The 20076-nt window shown below is 45.9% G+C and overlaps 1 protein-coding gene across 1 annotated transcript in view; it reads right to left on the reverse strand.

Annotated features, from left to right (window-relative positions):
* Nucleotides 1–785: 785 nt before the first annotated feature.
* Nucleotides 786–20076, reverse strand: part of tent4a (terminal nucleotidyltransferase 4A) — a 44628-nt gene continuing 25337 nt past the window's right edge. Inside the window, exons 7-13 of the mRNA XM_034161099.1 lie at nucleotides 17440–17653; nucleotides 14600–14726; nucleotides 14396–14499; nucleotides 14079–14263; nucleotides 13622–13786; nucleotides 11920–12081; nucleotides 786–4155 (exon numbers count right to left, since the gene is read on the reverse strand). Coding sequence (XP_034016990.1) covers nucleotides 3997–4155; nucleotides 11920–12081; nucleotides 13622–13786; nucleotides 14079–14263; nucleotides 14396–14499; nucleotides 14600–14726; nucleotides 17440–17653 — 1116 coding nt within the window. The 3' untranslated portion in view covers nucleotides 786–3996. The remainder of the gene's footprint in view (nucleotides 4156–11919; nucleotides 12082–13621; nucleotides 13787–14078; nucleotides 14264–14395; nucleotides 14500–14599; nucleotides 14727–17439; nucleotides 17654–20076) is intronic.

Here is a 20076-nt window from a genome sequence, read left to right on the forward strand (position 1 = left end):
TGGGACAACTACATTTTGTTTAAAAAAAATCACAACAGTTGTACGGCATTGAATACCCCAATTATGTTTTGATTATTTTACTGATATTTTATTCAGATATTTTAAAACAATAGAAAAAAACATTTCTTTACCATTCATTTTTATCATTGAAGATCAAAAGTCTGGGTGTGGGACAAGCACAAAACGGCAATATTTGCATATAATGATGCTGAAAAAAGGTGAAAAAGTCATCATAGACTACTAGAACAAATTTCTTAACACACTTTCATTGTAAAGATAACTATAAAAGTGTGAAATTTCCCCTTTTTTTTCCTGTTTTTCATACATGATCAAAGGACATAAGTGCCCGTAGTCTAAGAATCACCCATTTATGTTGAAGGCTGACGCATTAATATGCACTGTCCTAATTCAAATCAATAAATAAATAAAAATAAAAGATGAGTCTGTCACATAGGCGTCAGACTCCTTTGAGAAACACTCCTCTCCTCTTCCAGATGTTTTCACCTTTGAACATGTTGACGGCGTTAAACTCCAACTCCTTCAACCAAAGTGGTGTCATCTTTCCAGATCTCACACACACACAGACACACACGGTTCACCGACACCCACTGAAGCTCAGACAAATCTGCAGAAACTGAAAATGAAGCCTGTTGAAGAGAGACACAAAGAAATAAAAAGACCTGAGGCTTCTGTTTAGTGAAGGTACTTCAGCAGTCCAAGTGCACCGCCTAGTGTTCATCAGAAGATGTGTTACCAACTGCAAACATCCACACTTAACTGGCAATTTAAAATGTTTATTTAAAAAATAAAATAGAAAAAAAATATATTTACATAAAAATGTCACACAGGAGGAAAAAAAACTAAGTGGTTCTCTGCACCACCTGTTGGCGACTCGTCCTAAGAGGTCCACTGCCTACATGACTCAGCCAGGATGCAGGGGGTCACCTTTAAAACCCCCTCAGTGGACTTTAAGGGAGGAGGGTCACACAGCATCGACACGTACATTTATACACCAAAATCTCAGTAGTCCAAGACATTTAGCCCTCATCTGGATGTGTGTGTGGGGGGAAAATCACAGAAGTGGATAAGATCACAATCACAAGACCAGCGTCCATTGCTGTGAGACGGACAAATGGGACACATGAAGACAGAGTGCCGCAGAATGTGACACTGGATTGCTGAGACATACAGACGTTTGGATCCGTACGGACCGGACACGTCTTTGCTGTGTGGATGCAGGCAACTCCGACAGTCAACATCACCCCCCCACCCCGTCATCAGTTTCCTCTGATCAGCGCTGGTTCGAATCTTTAGCCTGACAGCATGTGAGAGCCGGCCAGGTCACGGGCTTATTCTCCAATTTATAAAAGAATTACTAATAATACATGTGAATGAGTATTTCATATGCTGCTGGGATCACCTCTCTACAGATGAAAATCATCATCCACAGCAGGGTGGGGTTTTTTTTCCTTCATTGGCGGGGGCTGGTTCAGATCATAAAATGTGAATTTGTCTGCTGGCCGTGATGATCAGCTCATTACCTGCTCTGCCTCTTTAGCCACTGAGCTAAAATAGAAAAACTACTATCGCAGACTCAACTGATGGAAGGTGCACTTTTGACTGACATGTCAGAGTTGCCATGGTTACAAAAAAAAGATTACAACAGAACACAAAATGATACATAGTGTAACAGTAGTGAACACAGTCTTGGGTAACAAAAAAAAAAAAAAAAAGACGACGACGAAGAAGAAAAAAAAAGAAAATCTCCGGTCGACACAATGGCCACTTCCAAAGTGCACCTACAGAGTGCAAGTCGCTCTCTGGGGTCACCTGCTCATGAACTGTCAGCCGTTTCATTAAAAAAGTCACAGTAGTTTTTCTCAAGTCTCACTGTCACCAAAACACACAGAGCCCCGCCCACCCACTGAGACCGACACCCCCTTATCTACGCAACACATCATAACCTTCATAAAATGAGTATGGGGGGGGGGATTTCCCCACTGAGGGAACCTGCGTGTCTTACAGTGGGGTAACGTGACTCCAAAAAGAGATAGTGTTACAGTTACAGTAGTGAACAGCCTCGGTTAAAAAACAAAAAACAAACAAAAACACATCAATGGACACTTTGGTCCCCAGAGTGCAAGTCGCTCTCTCTGGGGGCACCCGCTCATGAGCTGTTGCCCATTTTCTTAAAAACTTGCAGTGGCAAGTCGCAGTACTTTGTCCTGTATCTCACAGGCACCTACTGGACGGAGCCCCGCCCACCCACTGACATCAGCATCCCCACGTCTAGGCAACAAATCAAAACCTTCATAAAGTGAGCTGAAGGGGGGTCAGGCAAGGGGCAGAACTCACCAGTGGGGGCGCTTGTGAGTCTGACAGTCAGCTAGCGCGACTCCAGTCTACCAAACAGTGTTGATTCCCGGATGACAAACCCCCCCCCCCCCCCCAAAAAAAACAACTCGACATAAAGACAAGAGTTGACACAATCATTTGAATGAGCCACTTGCATAGTAAGAACACCAGTGTGTGCGTGTAACATTCTGTGCAAGTCGCACACTTTGACCGTCCTGTCTGAGAGCGCAAGTGTCAGCGCACACACACATACACACACACGCACACACAAGAGTAACCACAAAGGAAGGCATTTCAAACAATTAGTGGAAGTACCTGGCAATCAAATGTACACAAGATTCCTTAACGGAATCAAAATAGAATCCCCTTTCACTAGGGTCCTTGGTGCAGGAAGACTCCACCTTTTCCGTCTTTCTACTTTGACCAGGACCACGAAAGAGAAAACCTTATCGCTGCTGTTTGCAGCTCTGAAGGGGGGGGGGGGGGGGGGGGGGCTGGACCTTAGCGCTGGGACCAGATTTACACAAACACATCCCTCTGATCTGGGATCAGCAGCTTTCTGCTCTCGCATCCAAACTGCAATGTTCAAATTCAAGTCATATTAGCTGTTGCCTTTTGGAGCCTCGATCCTCCTACGTGGAATAAAAGAACCGAAAATGATCGGCATTTCTCTCACACTGAAGTCCGGCACTGTTGGAAGCACTCCGAAAAAGAAAAAAATAATAAATTAAAAACCAAACTGCCTCCCATCTGGGGAAGGAGAGAGACAGAAGGCCGAGACAGCCTCTCCTGACTGACAAAATATGGCAACAGCACAGTCTCTCTCTCTCTCTCACACACACACACACACACACACACACACACACACACACACACACACACACACACACACACACACACACACACACACACACACACACACACACACACACACACACACACACACACACACACAAATGTGGTGGCAAAGCTGATGCTCCAGGCCGTTTCAGGCTCACTTTCACAGAAACGAAACTACCTCTTGAGGTGGTGGGATGATGTCCCAGAGGGCATATTAGTACACCTCGTCTGTACACGAGTTTGCGGGGTGTTCCACCTCAATCTGATGAGACACACACACACGTAAGAAATGCTGCCTGGGACAACGTTTTGTAAACAGAATTATAAAAATGTACAAAAATAAAGTAACTGTATAAAAAGCTTTTAAATATCAACACAAAATTAAATTAGCATTTACTTACAAAAAATATATTGCACAAAACGGAAAACTGTTCTTTGTTAAGTGGAACAATGGAGGTGTGTGTTTTTTTTTTTTGGGGGGGGGGGTCAAGACAACACATAAAACCCCCTCCAAAAAACAAACAAACACACAAGGCTGGACCGTAAGGACGAGCACAATAAAATTTTCGGCGTGTACTGAAAAGTAATACTGCAAAACAGGAGGAAACGTTGATAAAACCGTCATGTAAAAACAGAAGAAAAGAGAGCAAGAGGAAGACCCAGAGTTGAGGGCTGTTGTTGTGGTTAGTCGCTGGTCCTCCACCTGTCTGTCCATCCGATCCCGCACCGCCCCGTGTGACAAACCCAGAGCTCGGGTTTTCAGCACGAGCGGGAGAAGAAGAAAAGGTTAAGGAGTGGTTTCTATCTGCTGAGGTTGACTGGGAGGCTGTCTCTTTTTCTGCGTCGCCACGTGTTTCGGTGGTACTGTGTGTGCGAGTGTGTGTGCCCTCGGTTCATCAGGACGGGATTGTTCACCAACGCCGGGTTGTGGAAGACCTTCACGTTGAACTTGGCTCCATTCTGAAGAGAGATGGGGACAAATGGGACACTGAGCAATTAGATACAACATCATTACGGACAGAGACCGTTGTTGTTGATCTACTGGAAATGAAAAAGAACTTTGAGAATGAACAAATACGAAACTTTAGGCCCATTTCACACCTACTTGTTTGGTCTGGACCTTCAGACCTTTCATTCTTACACTTGTGTATAAACCCTTTTCAAATATTACTTAAAATATGAAACTCAGAATGCTCTGGAAGCCACAACAGAGCACCATTTTTATCTCCCAAATTTTTTTCCCAGGGAAGCCAACCCTTGGACTTCATCGCCCTGCCACTTACTCACTTGGATTCATTACCTCTATATTTAGTTATTTCTTTTTATTGCACAACACTCTGGGTCAGATGAACTAAAACTCAATTTGAAAGGCTCTTTTATTTTTTTTTAATTTTTGCCATGCAAATGGAACTACCCACCAAACTGAAAACAAGCCAAAGTCAGAGGCTCACACATGGACAAACCAATCAATGTCAAGTACACGGAGACACCATCAACATACATGATGATGACGAAGGGCATGCCGCATTTTCTGGGCTTTAAGTCGCACATGTCAAAGAAGTACCTCTTGAAGAGGAAAAAACATGATATAAGTAGCATCGTTTTCTGTGTTACGAGGTAATTTGAGGTTTTTGTGCATTGTGGTAGTGTACTTTTTATTATTGCCATTTATTATTTTATTATTGGAGTTTTTTATTTTGTGATTTGAATCATGGGAAAATCCTATATAAATAGTTATTCTAATTACTACTGTTTGTAATGAACGTGCGATTTTTCGGTACAAGTTGGAGAACCTCCAAAACTAGCACCCCCCCCCCCCCCCCCCCCCCCCCAAAAAAAAGAAAAGAAAAACTGTGACTTATACTATGGAAAATATGGTCAGTATGTTCTTTACTGCAAACCAAAATTGCAATGGAAAGCTAAACTAAACCAAACGTATGAAAACACGAACCTTGGTACGGATCTTGTTCCAGATTTTCAGGTGTGAAAAATGCCCTCACCCTTTAAACCTTCACCACCCCGTCTCTCTCTCTGCTGGATCATTTCTGCCCAAATCTGTTTTCTGTTGAAAAATGCATCTGTCCATAAAAGCAATGATTTATATTGAAAAAAATATTTATATTTAGTTTAACATTACGCTGGATGCCAACCACGGTTAAACAAGAAGATGTGGAAAAGGATTTACTGGGTCTTAAGAGAATGAGTGGAAATAAGACGACATGCTCTCAAACTGAAAGAATCATGAATGAGAAGGAAAAACCTTCATATTAATCAATGTTGTGAAAGTGTAGGTACACGGACCCACAACAGGGGGCGCAATGAACGGACAATGGAAAAAGGTAAGAACAAGTTTTACTGTTGTGAAATTAGCACAACTGATACAATAATTCACAATTTGGAGGTGTAAGCCGAAATCTGCTGGTGTCTTGTGGGCAGGCCCGAAGGTAGGAGACGTCCGTCCTAGTCGAACCGGAACCACCCAGATTTCCTCTGCCACCGAAACCCAGAAGTACTGGAACCGCCAAGTCCCGAATTCCCAGGTGGCCACTGCCTTCGCTCGTCGGATCCGGTACTGCTGGCGGGAAAGAACACAAACACACAGGTTGGGATGCGACCGCACCCAGTAGATGAGAGGGGCAAGCCGCCTCCACCTCTTGTCACAATAAGCAGGAAGGTGAGTACTTATCCGATCACTCGGCTTTCGGTAGTCAGCTGTCCTGAAAGGTTTAACAAGTATTATAGGATTATACTTAAATAAGCTGCAGAGAAGATTACCTTAGGCTCAAGGCGATATCTCGGCACTGAGGTGGAGACGCTGTCCTGCTGATATACCTCCGTCCTGAGTGCAGTCAGCTGTGTCCAGTAATGGGTGACAGCTGTCACCCTGGCAGCCTTCGTCGGCGGCAGCGCCCTCTGGTGCCTGGAGCCCGCACTCCAGGCAGGGCGCCCTCTGGTGGTGGTGGGCCAGCAGTACCTCCTCTTCAGCGGCCCACACAACAGGACCCCCCCCTCAACGGGCGCCTCCTGGCGCACGACCGGGCTTGTCCGGATGGCGACGGTAGAAGTCGGCCAGGAGGGCCGGGTCCAGGATGAAGCCCTTCTTCACCCAGGAGCGCTCCTCGGGGCCGTACCCCTCCCAGTCCACCAGATACTGAAAACCCCGACCCATCCGACGGACGTCAAGGAGCCGGCGGACAGTCCAAGCCGGTGCTCCGTCGATGATCCGGGCAGGAGGCGGTGCCGGACCCGGGGTGCAGAGGGGTGAGGTGCGAAGAGGCTTGATCCGGGAAACATGGAAAACTGGATGGATCCGCAGTGAGGCCGGAAGCTGGAGCCTCACTGCGGCGGGGTTGATGACTTTGAGGATTTTATATGGTCCGATGTATCGTTCTTGCAGTTTAGGAGAGGTAACCTGTAGGGGAATGTCCTTGGTGGATAACCAGACCTCCTGCCCAGGACGATACTTGGGAGCCGGGGCCCGTCGCCGGTCTGCATGTTTCTTCGCCCTCGTCTGGGCCTGCAACAAAGCAGAGCGGGCGGCCCGCCACACCCGACGGCACTTCCGTAGGTGGGCCTGGACCGAGGGCACACCGACCTCTCCCTCAACCACCGGAAACAAGGGGGGCTGATACCCCAAGCACGCCTCAAACGGGGAGAGGCCGGTGGCTGATGACACTTGGCTGTTGTGGGCGTACTCGATCCAGGCCAGATGGGTACTCCAGGCCGTCGGGTGCGCGGCTGTCACACAGCGAAGTGTCTGCTCCAGTTCTTGATTCGCCCGCTCTGCCTGCCCGTTGGTCTGGGGGTGGTACCCAGACGAGAGGCTGACCGTGGCCCCCAGTTCCCGGCAGAAACTCCGCCAGACATGTGAGGTGAACTGGGGACCGCGATCGGAGACGATGTCTGATGGTATGCCATGCAGACGGACGACGTGGTGGACCAGGAGGTCCGCTGTCTCCTGGGCCGTAGGGAGCTTCGGGAGGGCCACGAAGTGGGCCGCCTTGGAGAAACGGTCCACTATCGTGAAGATGACAGTGTTTCCCTGGGACGGCGGGAGACCCGTGACGAAGTCCAGGCCGATGTGGGACCAGGGGCGATGAGGCACGGGCAATGGCTGTAGTTGCCCTGAGGTTTTTCTATGATCTGCCTTGCCCCTGGCACAGGTGGTACAGGCCTGGATGTAGTCCCGGACGTCGGTCTCCAGGGATGCCCACCAGAAGCGTTGCCGGACGACTGCCACGGTCCTTCGCACCCCTGGGTGACAGGAGAGCTTAGAACCGTGACAGAAGTCCAGGACTGCAGCCCTAGCTTCTGGTGGGACGTATAGTCTGTTTTTTGGTCCGTTTCCGGGGTCCGGGACACGGGTCAGGGCCTCCCGGACGGTCTTCTCCACGTCCCAGGTGAGGGCGGCCACGATAGCGGACTCCGGGATGATGGGATCCGGGGGATCCGACGGTTCCGTTTTGACCTCATCTTCGTGCACCCGGGACAATGCATCCGATCTCTGATTCTTGGTCCCGGGGCGGTAGGTAATCCGGAAGTCAAAACGGCCAAAGAACAGTGACCAGCGGGCTTGCCTGGGGTTCAGACGCTTGGCGGTTCTGATGTACTCCAGGTTCCGATGGTCAGTGAAAACCGTGAATGGCACGGCTGTTCCCTCCAACAGATGTCTCCACTCTTCGAGGGCCTCTTTCACAGCAAGGAGTTCCCGATTGCCGACGTCATAATTCCGCTCAGCGGGGGTCAACCTGCGAGAAAAATAGGCACACGGGTGAAGGACCTTATCGGTCTTCCCGCTCTGGGAGAGCACCGCTCCTATCCCTGAGTCCGAGGCATCCACTTCAACCACCAACTGGCGGCTAGGATCGGGCTGCACCAGAACTGGTGCAGACGAGAAGCGCCGTTTCAACTCCTTGAACGCGGCCTCGCACCGGTCCGACCAGGTGAAGGGAACTTTTGGAGAGGTCAGGGCTGTCAGGGGGCTAACTACCTGACTGTAGCCCTTAATGAACCTCCTGTAGAAATTTGCAAAGCCGAGGAACTGTTGCAGCTTCCTACGGCTTGTAGGTTGGGGCCAATCTCTCACCGCCGCAACCTTGGCCGGGTCCGGGGCGACGGAGTTAGAGGAGATGATAAACCCCAGGAAGGACAAAGAAGTGCGGTGGAACTCACACTTCTCGCCCTTCACAAACAGCCGGTTCTCCAACAACCGCTGCAGAACCTGACGGACATGCCGGACATGAGTCTCAGGATCCGGGAAAAGATGAGTATATCGTCCAGATATACGAAGACGAACCGGTGCAGGAAGTCCCGCAAGACATCGTTTACCAACGCTTGGAAAGTCGCGGGAGCGTTAGTGAGACCGAACGGCATGACCAGGTACTCAAAATGACCTAAGGGGGTGTTAAATGCCGTCTTCCATTCGTCTCCCTTCCGAATCCGAACCAAATGATACGCATTCCTAAGATCCAGCTTGGTGAACATTTTGGCTCCATGCAAGGGAGTGAACACTGAATCCAACAAGGGCAACGGGTATCGGTTGCGAACCGTGATCTCGTTCAACCCCCTGTAATCAATGCATGGACGAAGCCCGCCATCTTTTTTACCCACAAAAAAGAAACCTGCGCCCATCGGTGAGGTGGAATTCCGGATCAATCCGGCAGCTAATGAGTCCCGGATGTAGGTCTCCATTGATTCGCGTTCCGGCCGTGAGAGGTTGTACAGCCTACTGGACGGGAACTCACTGCCTGGAACCAAATCGATGGCACAATCATACGGGCGGTGGGGAGGAAGCGTGAGAGCCAGATCCTTGCTGAACACGTCAGCGAGGTCATGGTACTCCGCTGGCACCGCCTTCAGATTGGGCGGGACTCGGACCTCCTGTTTAGCTTGGGAGCCGGGAGGAACCGAGGAACCGAGACACTCCCGATGGCAGGTTTCGCTCCACTGAACCACTACCCCGGACGGCCAATCAATCCGGGGATTGTGTTTAAGCATCCATGGAAACCCTAAAACCACACGGGAGGTGGCCTGAGTCACGAAGAACTCGATCACCTCCCGGTGGTTACCTGACACCACCAGGGTTACTGGAGGTGTCTTGTGTGTGATTGGTGGGAGTAGGGAGCCATCTAGTGCTCGAACCTGCACAGGCGAGGTAAGAGCCACCAGAGGGAGCCCTATCTCCCTGGCCCATCTGCTGTCAAGCAGATTCCCCTCAGAGCCCGTGTCCACCAGTGCTGGGGCCTTCAGGGTTGAATCCTCATACAGGATTGTGACTGGGAGTCGTGTAGCAATGTGGGTGTGTCCCACGTGAATGTTTTGGCCCACCCCTGGCCCAGTCTCTAAGGGCGGGCGTTTGACCGCTCGGGGCAGTCTCTCACATGGTGCTCTATTGAACCACAAACAAGACACGCTCCGTGGGTCCATCTCCTCTGTGCATCTGGTGCCCTAAATGTTGCCCTACTCGTGTCCCTAGCTTCGTCAGTAGGGGGAGCTGTGACCCCACGGAGCGCAGGAACAGAGGAGCGTGGGGAGGGCGGAGCTCGATCGGACCCGGAAGGGAGAGGGACGACGCGTGCCTGGCCACGCCCTTCGCCTCGTTCCCGGCGGCGTTCTTCTAACCGGTTGTCGAGTCGTATGACTAGATCAATGAGCCCATCCAAATCCCGTGGTTCGTCCTTAGCCACCAGGTGTTCTTTTAGGACCAGAGACAGTCCGTTTACAAAGGCAGCGCGGAGGGCAGTGCTATTCCAGCCGGATCTCGCTGCCGCGATGCGGAAGGCGACTGCATAGGCAGCTGCGCTCCGACGCCCCTGTCGTATGGACAGTAGTGCGGTTGAAGCGGACTCTCCTCTGTTGGGATGATCGAATACCGTTCTGAGCTCCCGTACAAACCCATCGTATGTATGAAGGAGCCGTGAGCTCTGCTCCCAGAGCGCTGTAGCCCAAGCGCGTGCCTCCCCGCGAAGCAGATTTATCACATAAGCTACTTTGCTAGCATCAGTCGCGTACATTACGGGACGCTGTGCGAAGACGAGCGAACACTGCATCAGAAAATCCGCGCACGTCTCCACACAGCCTCTGTACGATTCTGGAGGGCTTATGTATGCTTCTGGGGACGGAGGGAGGGACCGTTGAACGACCAGTGGAACGTTACTTTCACGCGCAGGGTCCTCGGGAGGGAGAGCCGCAGCGGCGCCCGAAGGGCGTGCCTCCACTTGTGCGGCGAGAGCCTCCACCCTGCGGTTTAGGAGAACGTGTTGCTCGGTCATTAAATCGATCCGAGAGGTGAAAGCGGTGAGGATCCGCTGCAACTCACCGATTACCCCTCCCGAGGCCTCCACCGCGCCTTGGTCTTCCATTGGCCGTTCAACAGCCGGTTGACGCCCCTCGGGATCCATGACGCTGGCCGAGATATCCTGTTGTGAAAGTGTAGGTACACGGACCCACAACAGGGGGCGCAATGAACGGACAATGGAAAAAGGTAAGAACAAGTTTTACTGTTGTGAAATTAGCACAACTGATACAATAATTCACAATTTGGAGGTGTAAGCCGAAATCTGCTGGTGTCTTGTGGGCAGGCCCGAAGGTAGGAGACGTCCGTCCTAGTCGAACCGGAACCACCCAGATTTCCTCTGCCACCGAAACCCAGAAGTACTGGAACCGCCAAGTCCCGAATTCCCAGGTGGCCACTGCCTTCGCTCGTCGGATCCGGTACTGCTGGCGGGAAAGAACACAAACACACAGGTTGGGATGCGACCGCACCCAGTAGATGAGAGGGGCAAGCCGCCTCCACCTCTTGTCACAATAAGCAGGAAGGTGAGTACTTATCCGATCACTCGGCTTTCGGTAGTCAGCTGTCCTGAAAGGTTTAACAAGTATTATAGGATTATACTTAAATAAGCTGCAGAGAAGATTACCTTAGGCTCAAGGCGATATCTCGGCACTGAGGTGGAGACGCTGTCCTGCTGATATACCTCCGTCCTGAGTGCAGTCAGCTGTGTCCAGTAATGGGTGACAGCTGTCACCCTGGCAGCCTTCGTCGGCGGCAGCGCCCTCTGGTGCCTGGAGCCCGCACTCCAGGCAGGGCGCCCTCTGGTGGTGGTGGGCCAGCAGTACCTCCTCTTCAGCGGCCCACACAACAAATCAACATGACTTATTTGCTTTTTGTGCGATACCCTGACCCTTACCAACAAGGATGGGTTGGGTAAGGTGAAGCTAACTATAATGTATTGTTGTTTATAAAAATTTATTTATATTTAGTGAGAATAATGTACATGTTTAGCTCAGTTTTGACATTTTTGTGTTTTCAGTGGTGACAAGAAGCAGTTTACTCGTGAATTCTTTGTACCTTGTACAATAACAGTAATGAGACTGTTAGCTTCTGCTTGCCAACGTGGTGTTGCTGTTATGATTTAATTTTGCTGCTTGTGTGAAGCAGGAACAACACATTATAAAAACAAATGAAAATTAAACACCAATGCAACATTTTTTTTCCTTCTATGACTATGGACACATGCTACTAATTAGTCTGTCCAACATATAGGCAAAAAAACAAAACAAACAAACAAAAAAACAGTAATCCCAAAAGAGCAAACACAATGAGACAGGGGGCAGGAATGAAAAATGAGACACCTGACTTAAAAAGAAAAAACCCACAAGCAGCCACAGAGCTGGTTTTGTGCCTGAATAAGGTGTACTGTGTGTGCAGTATTTCGTGCCTACCTTGTGTGCGTGGCTGGGCAGAGGCTGGGTGCTTGTAGGGGCGGGAGTGTGAGCATGAGCAGGGGGAGGCATGTGGAAGAACGGTGAGATTCCAGTGTCTATACACATGTGTCTGGCAGGTATGGAGTGCACTGTTAGACCGCCAGGCAGTGAGACACGAGCCTGGAAATCAGAGGAGAGTTATTTACACACAGAAAATCTGAAACTTCATAATTACAGCACTTACAGGTAACTCCAGACTGTCTTTGATCATCCTGGAGCTGATCAATGGGTGAGCCTTTGCCATTCTGGTTATTCTTCTATCCATTTTGATGGTGGTTTTCCGTTTTCTTCCACACGTCTCTGGCTTTTTTGTCCATTTTAAAGCACTGGAGATCATTGTAGATGAAAAGCTTATAATTTTTTGCACCTGTGTATATATTTTCCCCTCTCCAATCAACTTTTTAATCAAACTACGCTGTTCTTCTGAACAATGTCTTGAATGTCCCTTTTTCCTCAGGCTTTCAAAGAGAAAAGCATGTTCAACAGGTGCTGGCTTCATCCTTACATAGGGGCACCTGATTCACACCTGTTTTGTTCCACAAATTTGACGAACTCACTGACTGAATGCCACACTACTATTATTGTGAACACCCCCTTTTCTACTTTTTTTTACTAATAGCCCAATTTCATGGCCTTAAGAGTGTGCATATCATGAATGCTTGGTCTTGTTGGATTTGTGAGACTCTACTGAATCTACTGGTACCTTGTTTCACATGTAACAATAAGAAATATACTCAAAACCTGGATCAATCTTTTTAGTCACACAGCACTAATATTATTCTGAACACTACTGTACATGCGTATGGCTTCAATCACGGAGAAACCGGGGAGTGCTGACATTTTCTCTTTGGTATGTTTATGTATTTTGGGTCAAGGATGAACGCTGCAAAAACGGAAAATTGATAGGACAAATATTTGAGAAATTAGTGATTTCAGCTAACCAGCAAACAATGGACGTTGTGCTACAATGCACCATGGGAGCTCGGGGTGTTAAGTGTTATTGTGGTTCATGTTAGTTTAACAGTGTTGTTAGTGGTATTGATTTATTGTGTTGTAGTTCAAATGGTTTAGTCAGTTTAGTTAAGTATTATGTTGCAGTTACCATGAGTGACTTAAGCGTCATGCTCCTGGTACCACAAGTGAAAAGTGTAATGTTCTTAATTTCTTCCACCACCTAAGGTAAGGCTAAATATAATGTATTTAAAATGTATAGGAGTTTTAAAACAGTTAATTATTAGCTTGTTAGCTACTGCGTGCTAAGGCAGTAGTTCTGTGATCATATTATGCCAAATAAATTCATTTTTCTTCTTGTTTCACAAAGCAGTAGCGCCACACTTCAAAATGCAACTTCCTCTTGACACATTTTTGGACAAATGTGACTAGTAAGCCAGTGTGTCATATAGTCCCGAAAATACCATAACGTTTTCACATTAACTGAGACTTTAATATAAATTTTATAAGTTTGATTGATGATGCATGCAGCCTTTGCACTATTAATACTCCTTTATTTAAATGGAGTTATAGGACAAGTCCTTGTTTCTATAAGTACCGCCTGCCTTTTTAGTTGTTTTGAATTACACTTTGTCTTCCATTGTATTTGTAGAACGGTAACCACTGTTATTTAATAGCGTCAAATTGTGTGCCAGGGTGCAGTGCCTACCTGTGAACCTGTGGGCACGAGGAGAGGATGTGTTCCCAAAGCAGGCTTGCCCGTGCCCATGCTGAGGGCTGGTGGTAAAGCGAGGCCCAGGTGCTGAATAGGTGGATATGGTGGGAGGGCTGCGGGTGGAGGAAGAGGAGGGCAAGGCAACGTCGAATCAGAGTCCTGACAAATCACACCAAGGGGAAACAATAATAAACCCCAGGTGACAAAAATACATTCAAAGAAAACTGAGTGGCTACAATAACAGAATAACACTCAATGTGCCTGTTAAAATTATTTGAAATTAATTTCTTTCTGTCAGATCAGATTTTCGACAAGAGTTCATATTCATCTTTGTAAGTGATATGGCCACATTCTCAGTGCAAATACAAAAATCCAACCTCTAGCACGCAGGTAAAAACGCAACCATCAGAATCAGTGCAGTGAATCTATGTGTGTGTTTGCACATCCTTACATTGTCTGATCCAGAGAGAGAAGACACAGACGAGGCTGAAGAGTGCTGCTGAGGGCTGGAGATGGACATGGGGGAGTCGGCGCTGGGAGGCGACACCGAGTCCCTCTGCTGTTCGTCCACTCCGACAGTAACATCTATGACACAGCGGAACGTCTGCTCATTCACCGACTCCTTGGCAGGTGAAACTGTGTGTGTGTGTGTGTGTGAGAGAGAGAGTGGTAAAGGATGCAAATCAGGAACAGAGAAAAGTCATGCTTCACTTGGTGTTTTTACAGACAGCACTGTGGGACTACGCATTAACATCTGAGGACTCATACCTCTGCCATCCGTTTGTGGCAGATCCCTGCCGCCCCACTTCTTGATGATCCATTCCCTGTAGTCAATCACTTCCTGGGTCAACCTGATTATCCTGCCTAGGGTGCTGCAGATCAGAGAGAGAGAGAAGGGCTTATTAACTGAGCACCGATACTCCCCGGGGTATCTGCCCTGTTCAGGACACAGGACGGGATGACAGTTCTCACCTTTCAGAGTCTCTGTTGGGATATGATCGCGCGAGCGGTGAAACGGCATGACTCAAAACGGTGTAGGCGTAGTCAAACACATGCTTGACCTGCATGGCACCATAGGAACCCCTGCCGACATCATTTCCTACATGGTATCAAGACAAACAACAACTAAACTCAGAGAAACCGGGTAAGGAGCATCACGTGAGTGTTTCACGTGAGACATTCATCTTGTGACATCCAGATTGTTTTCAATCTACAACATTTAACACTTTGCCTTGCGTCAAACTGATCTCTGCTGTCCCCCTGCTGCTTTAACAGCTCTGTCCTTCTCACAGTGAGCACCCCACCCCTACTCCCACCAGACATCATGGAGCCAACCTTGATCTTCACCAGCAGATCAAGATAAAGATAAAGAGCAACTTCATTTGTCTCAAAGAAAATGATTTTGCCTGAGTACGTAAACAGTAACCACTCGTTACTTAAATACACAATTACAGAGAGTTAGTATTAAATAGAAATCAATCAATCAATATTTTTTATAATAAGTCCAACAAATTTATGTGAAATGACAAAGATGTAGATACTGGACATAACTCTCAATAAATCTGTTCATATGTATTCATCCTGCAGAAGAGGGGGGAATTATACAGTCTGACTGAGACCACCGAGGTGCACCACGGTATGCTACAGGAGGTCTTTCCTACCTGTGGCGTACTGTGGTGCACCTCGGTGGTCTCAGTCTATGACTGAAGGTGCTCTGATAGGACGTCAGTGTGGCATGCAGGGGATGGAAGGTGTTGTCCAGGATGCTGAGCAGCTTCCTCAGCATCCTCCTCTCTGACACCTCCAACAGACTCCAGCTCAACCCTCAGGACACTCTCCTGATGAGTTTGTTGAGTCTGTTCAGTTGCCTTCAGCAGAGAAGATGACGCTGGAGACCACAGAGTGATAAAACATCTGCAACATATTTCTGCAGACACTGAAAGATCCGAGCCTATTAAACTAAAAGAAAAGCAGAGGAAGAAAAATGAATAGTAAAAAGTGGTTAAAAAGACACAAGGAGGAGGAACTCTGGCAGGCAGCTGTCCATAACAGCTCCGGAAAAAAAAAGTAAAGGACACAACTTAAGAGGCAAAGCAGAGGGTCAGGTGAAATTAAGACAAAGATTTTGGAGGTTTGTGCATAACAACTGTTTGCCAACTTCCACTACAAGAACACAGATCCAGTATTCATGGAACCTTTGTTATACTAGTTAAGAGGTGAAGACCCACCAACCACATTTGGCAATCCAACAGTAATTAATAATGTGTCAGGACAGTTTGTCTTCCAGGCGCACCCACGACAGGCTCACTGTGGCAGCGTTTCATTCTGGCTTTGTTTTTGCCCGTAAAAAGAAAACAAACAAACAAAAACACACACAGCATCTTTAAAGTGTCGTATGGATTTACAGAGATGATGCGGTGGTTGCAGTTTCCCCACATACTTTAGTGTCAAGTTCATGATGGAACATTGTAGTTTCATCATCGTGGAGATGCAGCAATTGTCCCCCCCACCACCGAAGGAAAAAAAAAAAAAAAAAAAAAAAAAAACTACATACAAACCTGTGTACTATTTTGCAAGGAACACTGAAAGGCGCACAGTGTGTTCTTCAGTGTCTTCTTTACAAACCTCCATGTAAATAATACCGTCCCAACATTTTCTGTCTTGGGGATGTACATTCCATGAGGCAAACATGCATGTTCATATCTGTAAGAATCTTTTCTATTGATATTTTCGCCTGTTCGATGACGACAAAAAGCGGTTTACTGCTGGGTTTTTTAGTTTGCTCTGTGCCATTATATGTTACATCCGGTTAGCGCACGACATCGTTTGTATTCTAAATCAATAACGTGCCAATTACATTTACATTTGGTCCAAATGAAAAGATGAACCCCACAACAAACCACACAAAAAGTGCAATAAAAATTTAACACTTTTAAATGTTAATTTACCGTTTTAATGTATTTATAAATGGTTTAGGTTCTTGTTCCCCTAATGTCATGCCCATGAAATAAATGTTTTTTTACTTTCTTGTGTCATCCATGTATTTTTAATGTATTTACAATTATATTATGTACTTACATTGAACGTACTAAATAAAATCATGCACGCACTCTTTTAATATAAAGATGATTTATCCCTCCCTGCTGGAATGGCGTGCAAGCCCAGAATTTAATTAGCAACATCCATTGTTCACTGTTGTTAGCTAATATCGCTAATTTCTCCAAAAATATTAGTCCGATCAACTTTGTTTTCGCAGCATTCTTCCTTGACTCAAAATACACAGGCATACCAAACGGCAAAGGACAGTTCTTCCCAGTTTCTTTGTGATCAAAGCCATACACACGCGCACACAGAGGCCACTTGGCTATTATAATATAAATAACATCAGTCTGTTGCTGCTCTTAATATCCACCACTCATTAACATGTGGAGCAACATGGAGCATGGTGTGTGTTTTCCCTCATTCTGGTTCTGTTATGGTGCAAAACATTTTAAAATCAGGTGCTTTAAGGTTCAGGCAATGTTGAAGTGGGTTTTAATAACCTTGAGTTACTTTCAGATTGGACTTCTATTTTTATAAATTCATTTATACATGCCTGGGTTTGGACAGCAGTTCTACAAGTGCACTTGGGCTCTGTTCCAAGCATATGGACCCAGGGGAGAACCTCTACTGACAACCCCGTCCTATTTCAATTCAGCCAGTTAATTACATTAGTGGTTTCTGTTGCTTGTTGTTTGTGGTCGGACACAGCTACTCTTTCTGCAGATGTATCATCTTTACACTGTAATAATTATAAAGCAGTGAGAACTCACCTGGAAGAAGAGGGTCCTCTATGCACAGCATGGATGGCCTGTATCCGTTCATCATGGCCTTCATCATCTCCTCTTTGGCTATGTACGCGCCTCCATTTTTGATGCGGATTCCTGTTTTCAAGTAGTTAAAATGGCGGCCGTACAGCTCAAAGAACTCGATGAGCAAGCTGCCCAAGTTCTCATGAGGGTTCCTGGCATCAATGCGAGGATGGAGCTGAATGGCCGGGATAAGACTTGCATTATTATTATTATTATTATGTGCGACAACAGATTCTATCCTACTGAGCTGTTACTTGCAGTATTACTCATTCCCTTAAGCAATACTACAATCCTGCAAGAGTCAGATTCTCACCTAAACACTTAAAATACTTACATTTGTGCATCTGCATTACTGTAAGTGCCTGACAAACTAACATTTTGACAGGGAAATTTCTGAGTGTTCTAAGACAGTGGACTAGAACTACATCTACTACAACTTCAGAGTTAAACAAAATTTGCAATGCGGCAAATCAATCCTTTAATTTATTTTTACTTATATAATAAAAGAAAGAAAATAGTTCACTGCATAAAACAAGAGGCTAAAATAATTGTGTGAAAGTTTAGGTTTTACAAAATAAAGCTGCAGTAAAATCAAGTACAGTAGTGTTCAGAATAGTAGCAGTGCTATGTGACTAAAAAGATTAATCCAGGTTTTGAGTATATTTCTTATTGTTACATGGGAAACAAGGTACCAGTAGATTCTTACAAATCCAACAAGACCAAGCATTCATGATATGCACACTCTTAAGGCTATGAAATTGGGCTATTAATAAAAAAAAAAAAAGTAGAAAAGGGGGTGTTCACAATAATAGTAGTGTGGCATTCAGTTAGTGAGTTTGTCAATTTTGTGGAACAAACAGGTGTGAATCAGGTGTCCCCTATTTAAGGATGAAGCCAGCAACTGTTGAACATGCTTTTCTCTTTGAAAGCTTGAGGAAAATGGGACGTTCAAGACATTGTTCAGAAGAAAGGCGTAGTTTGATTACAAAGTTGATTGGAGAGGGGAAAACTTATACGCAGGTGCAAAAAATTATAGGTTGTTCATCTACAATGATCTCCAATGCTTTAAAATGGACAAAAACAAACCAGAGACGCGTGGAAGAAAACGGAAAACAGCCATCAAAATGGATAGAAGAAGAACCAGAATGGCAAAGGCTCACCAGCTCCAGGATGATCAAAGACAGTCTGGAGTTACCTGTAAGTGCTGTGACAGTTAGAAGACGCGTGTGTGCAGCTAACTTATTTGCAAGAATCCCCCGCAAAGTCCCTCTGTTAAATAAAAGACATGTGCAGAAGAGGTTACAATTTGCCAAAGAACACATCAACTGGCCTAAAGAGAAATGGAGGAATATTTTGTAGACTGATGAGAGTAAAATTGTTCTTTTTGGGTCCAAGGGCCGCAGACAGTTTGTGAGATGACCCCAAACTCTGAATTCAAGCCACAGTTCACAGTGAAGACAGTGAAGCATGGTGGTGCAAGCATCATGATATGGGCATGTTTGTCCTACTATGGTGTTGGACCTATATATCACATACCAGGTATCATGGATCAGTTTGGATATGTCAAAATACTTGAAGAGGACATGCCCTTGAAATGGGTGTTTCAACAAATACAATGACCCCAAGCACACTAGTAAACCAGCAAAATCTTGGTTCCAAACCAACAAAATTAATGTCTCACAGATGTGAAGAAATCATGAAAAACTGTGGTTATACAACTAAATACTAGTTTAGTGATTCACAGGATTGCTAAAAAAGCAGTTTGAATATAATAGTTTTGAGTTTGTAGTGTCAACAGCAGATGCTACTATTATTGTGAACACCCCCTCTTCTACTTTTTTTTTTTTTTTTTTACTAATAGCCCAATTTCATAGCCTTAAGAGTGTGCATATCATGAATGCTTGGTCTTGTTGGATTTGTGAGAATCTACCGGTACCTTGTTTCCCATGTAACAATAAGAAATATGCTCAAAACCTGGATTAATCTTTTTAGTCACATAGCACTACTATTATTCTGAACACTACTGTAGGTTACGAAACTATAGGACATCTTTATTTATTTATTTTTAAACAGAAACCTCATCTATTTTGTAATTCTATTTAAGGTTAGGGTTAACCCTAACCCTATTTTGAAAAAGTTAAATTTTCTTGTCTTTATTGTTAGTTAGCACCAGAGCTGTGCAAAATTTAGAAATGCACTGAAAATGAATTTCAATTTGTTTCTTTGAGTTGAATTTGAACCGAGGCAGCAAACAGGATGCAGAGTTACAAATCTAAATTTTGCACAGCCCTGGCTAGCACATAACTAAGACCAAAATAACATAGCATATAGAGATGTAATGGTTATAACTGATAGGAATCAAAAATCTATTTCCAAGTAATAGATACAACTACATAGATACACGGACGTCTGAATCGATATAAATTGCACTGAATTAAATAATAATAATAAATAATTTTTTAATAAAAAGTACTATTCCTGAATCATAGCCCATGTCTCTGGATATGTGTTGCAGCTTATTATAAGGGATAGATGAACACCTCTGATAACAAAAAGGCGGCATATTCAATTCAGAGCACTTCAACAGTTGTTGCACTA

The sequence above is a fragment of the Thalassophryne amazonica genome, chromosome 20, assembly GCF_902500255.1.
Source record: "Thalassophryne amazonica chromosome 20, fThaAma1.1, whole genome shotgun sequence".
Lineage (NCBI taxonomy): Eukaryota > Metazoa > Chordata > Actinopteri > Batrachoidiformes > Batrachoididae > Thalassophryne > Thalassophryne amazonica.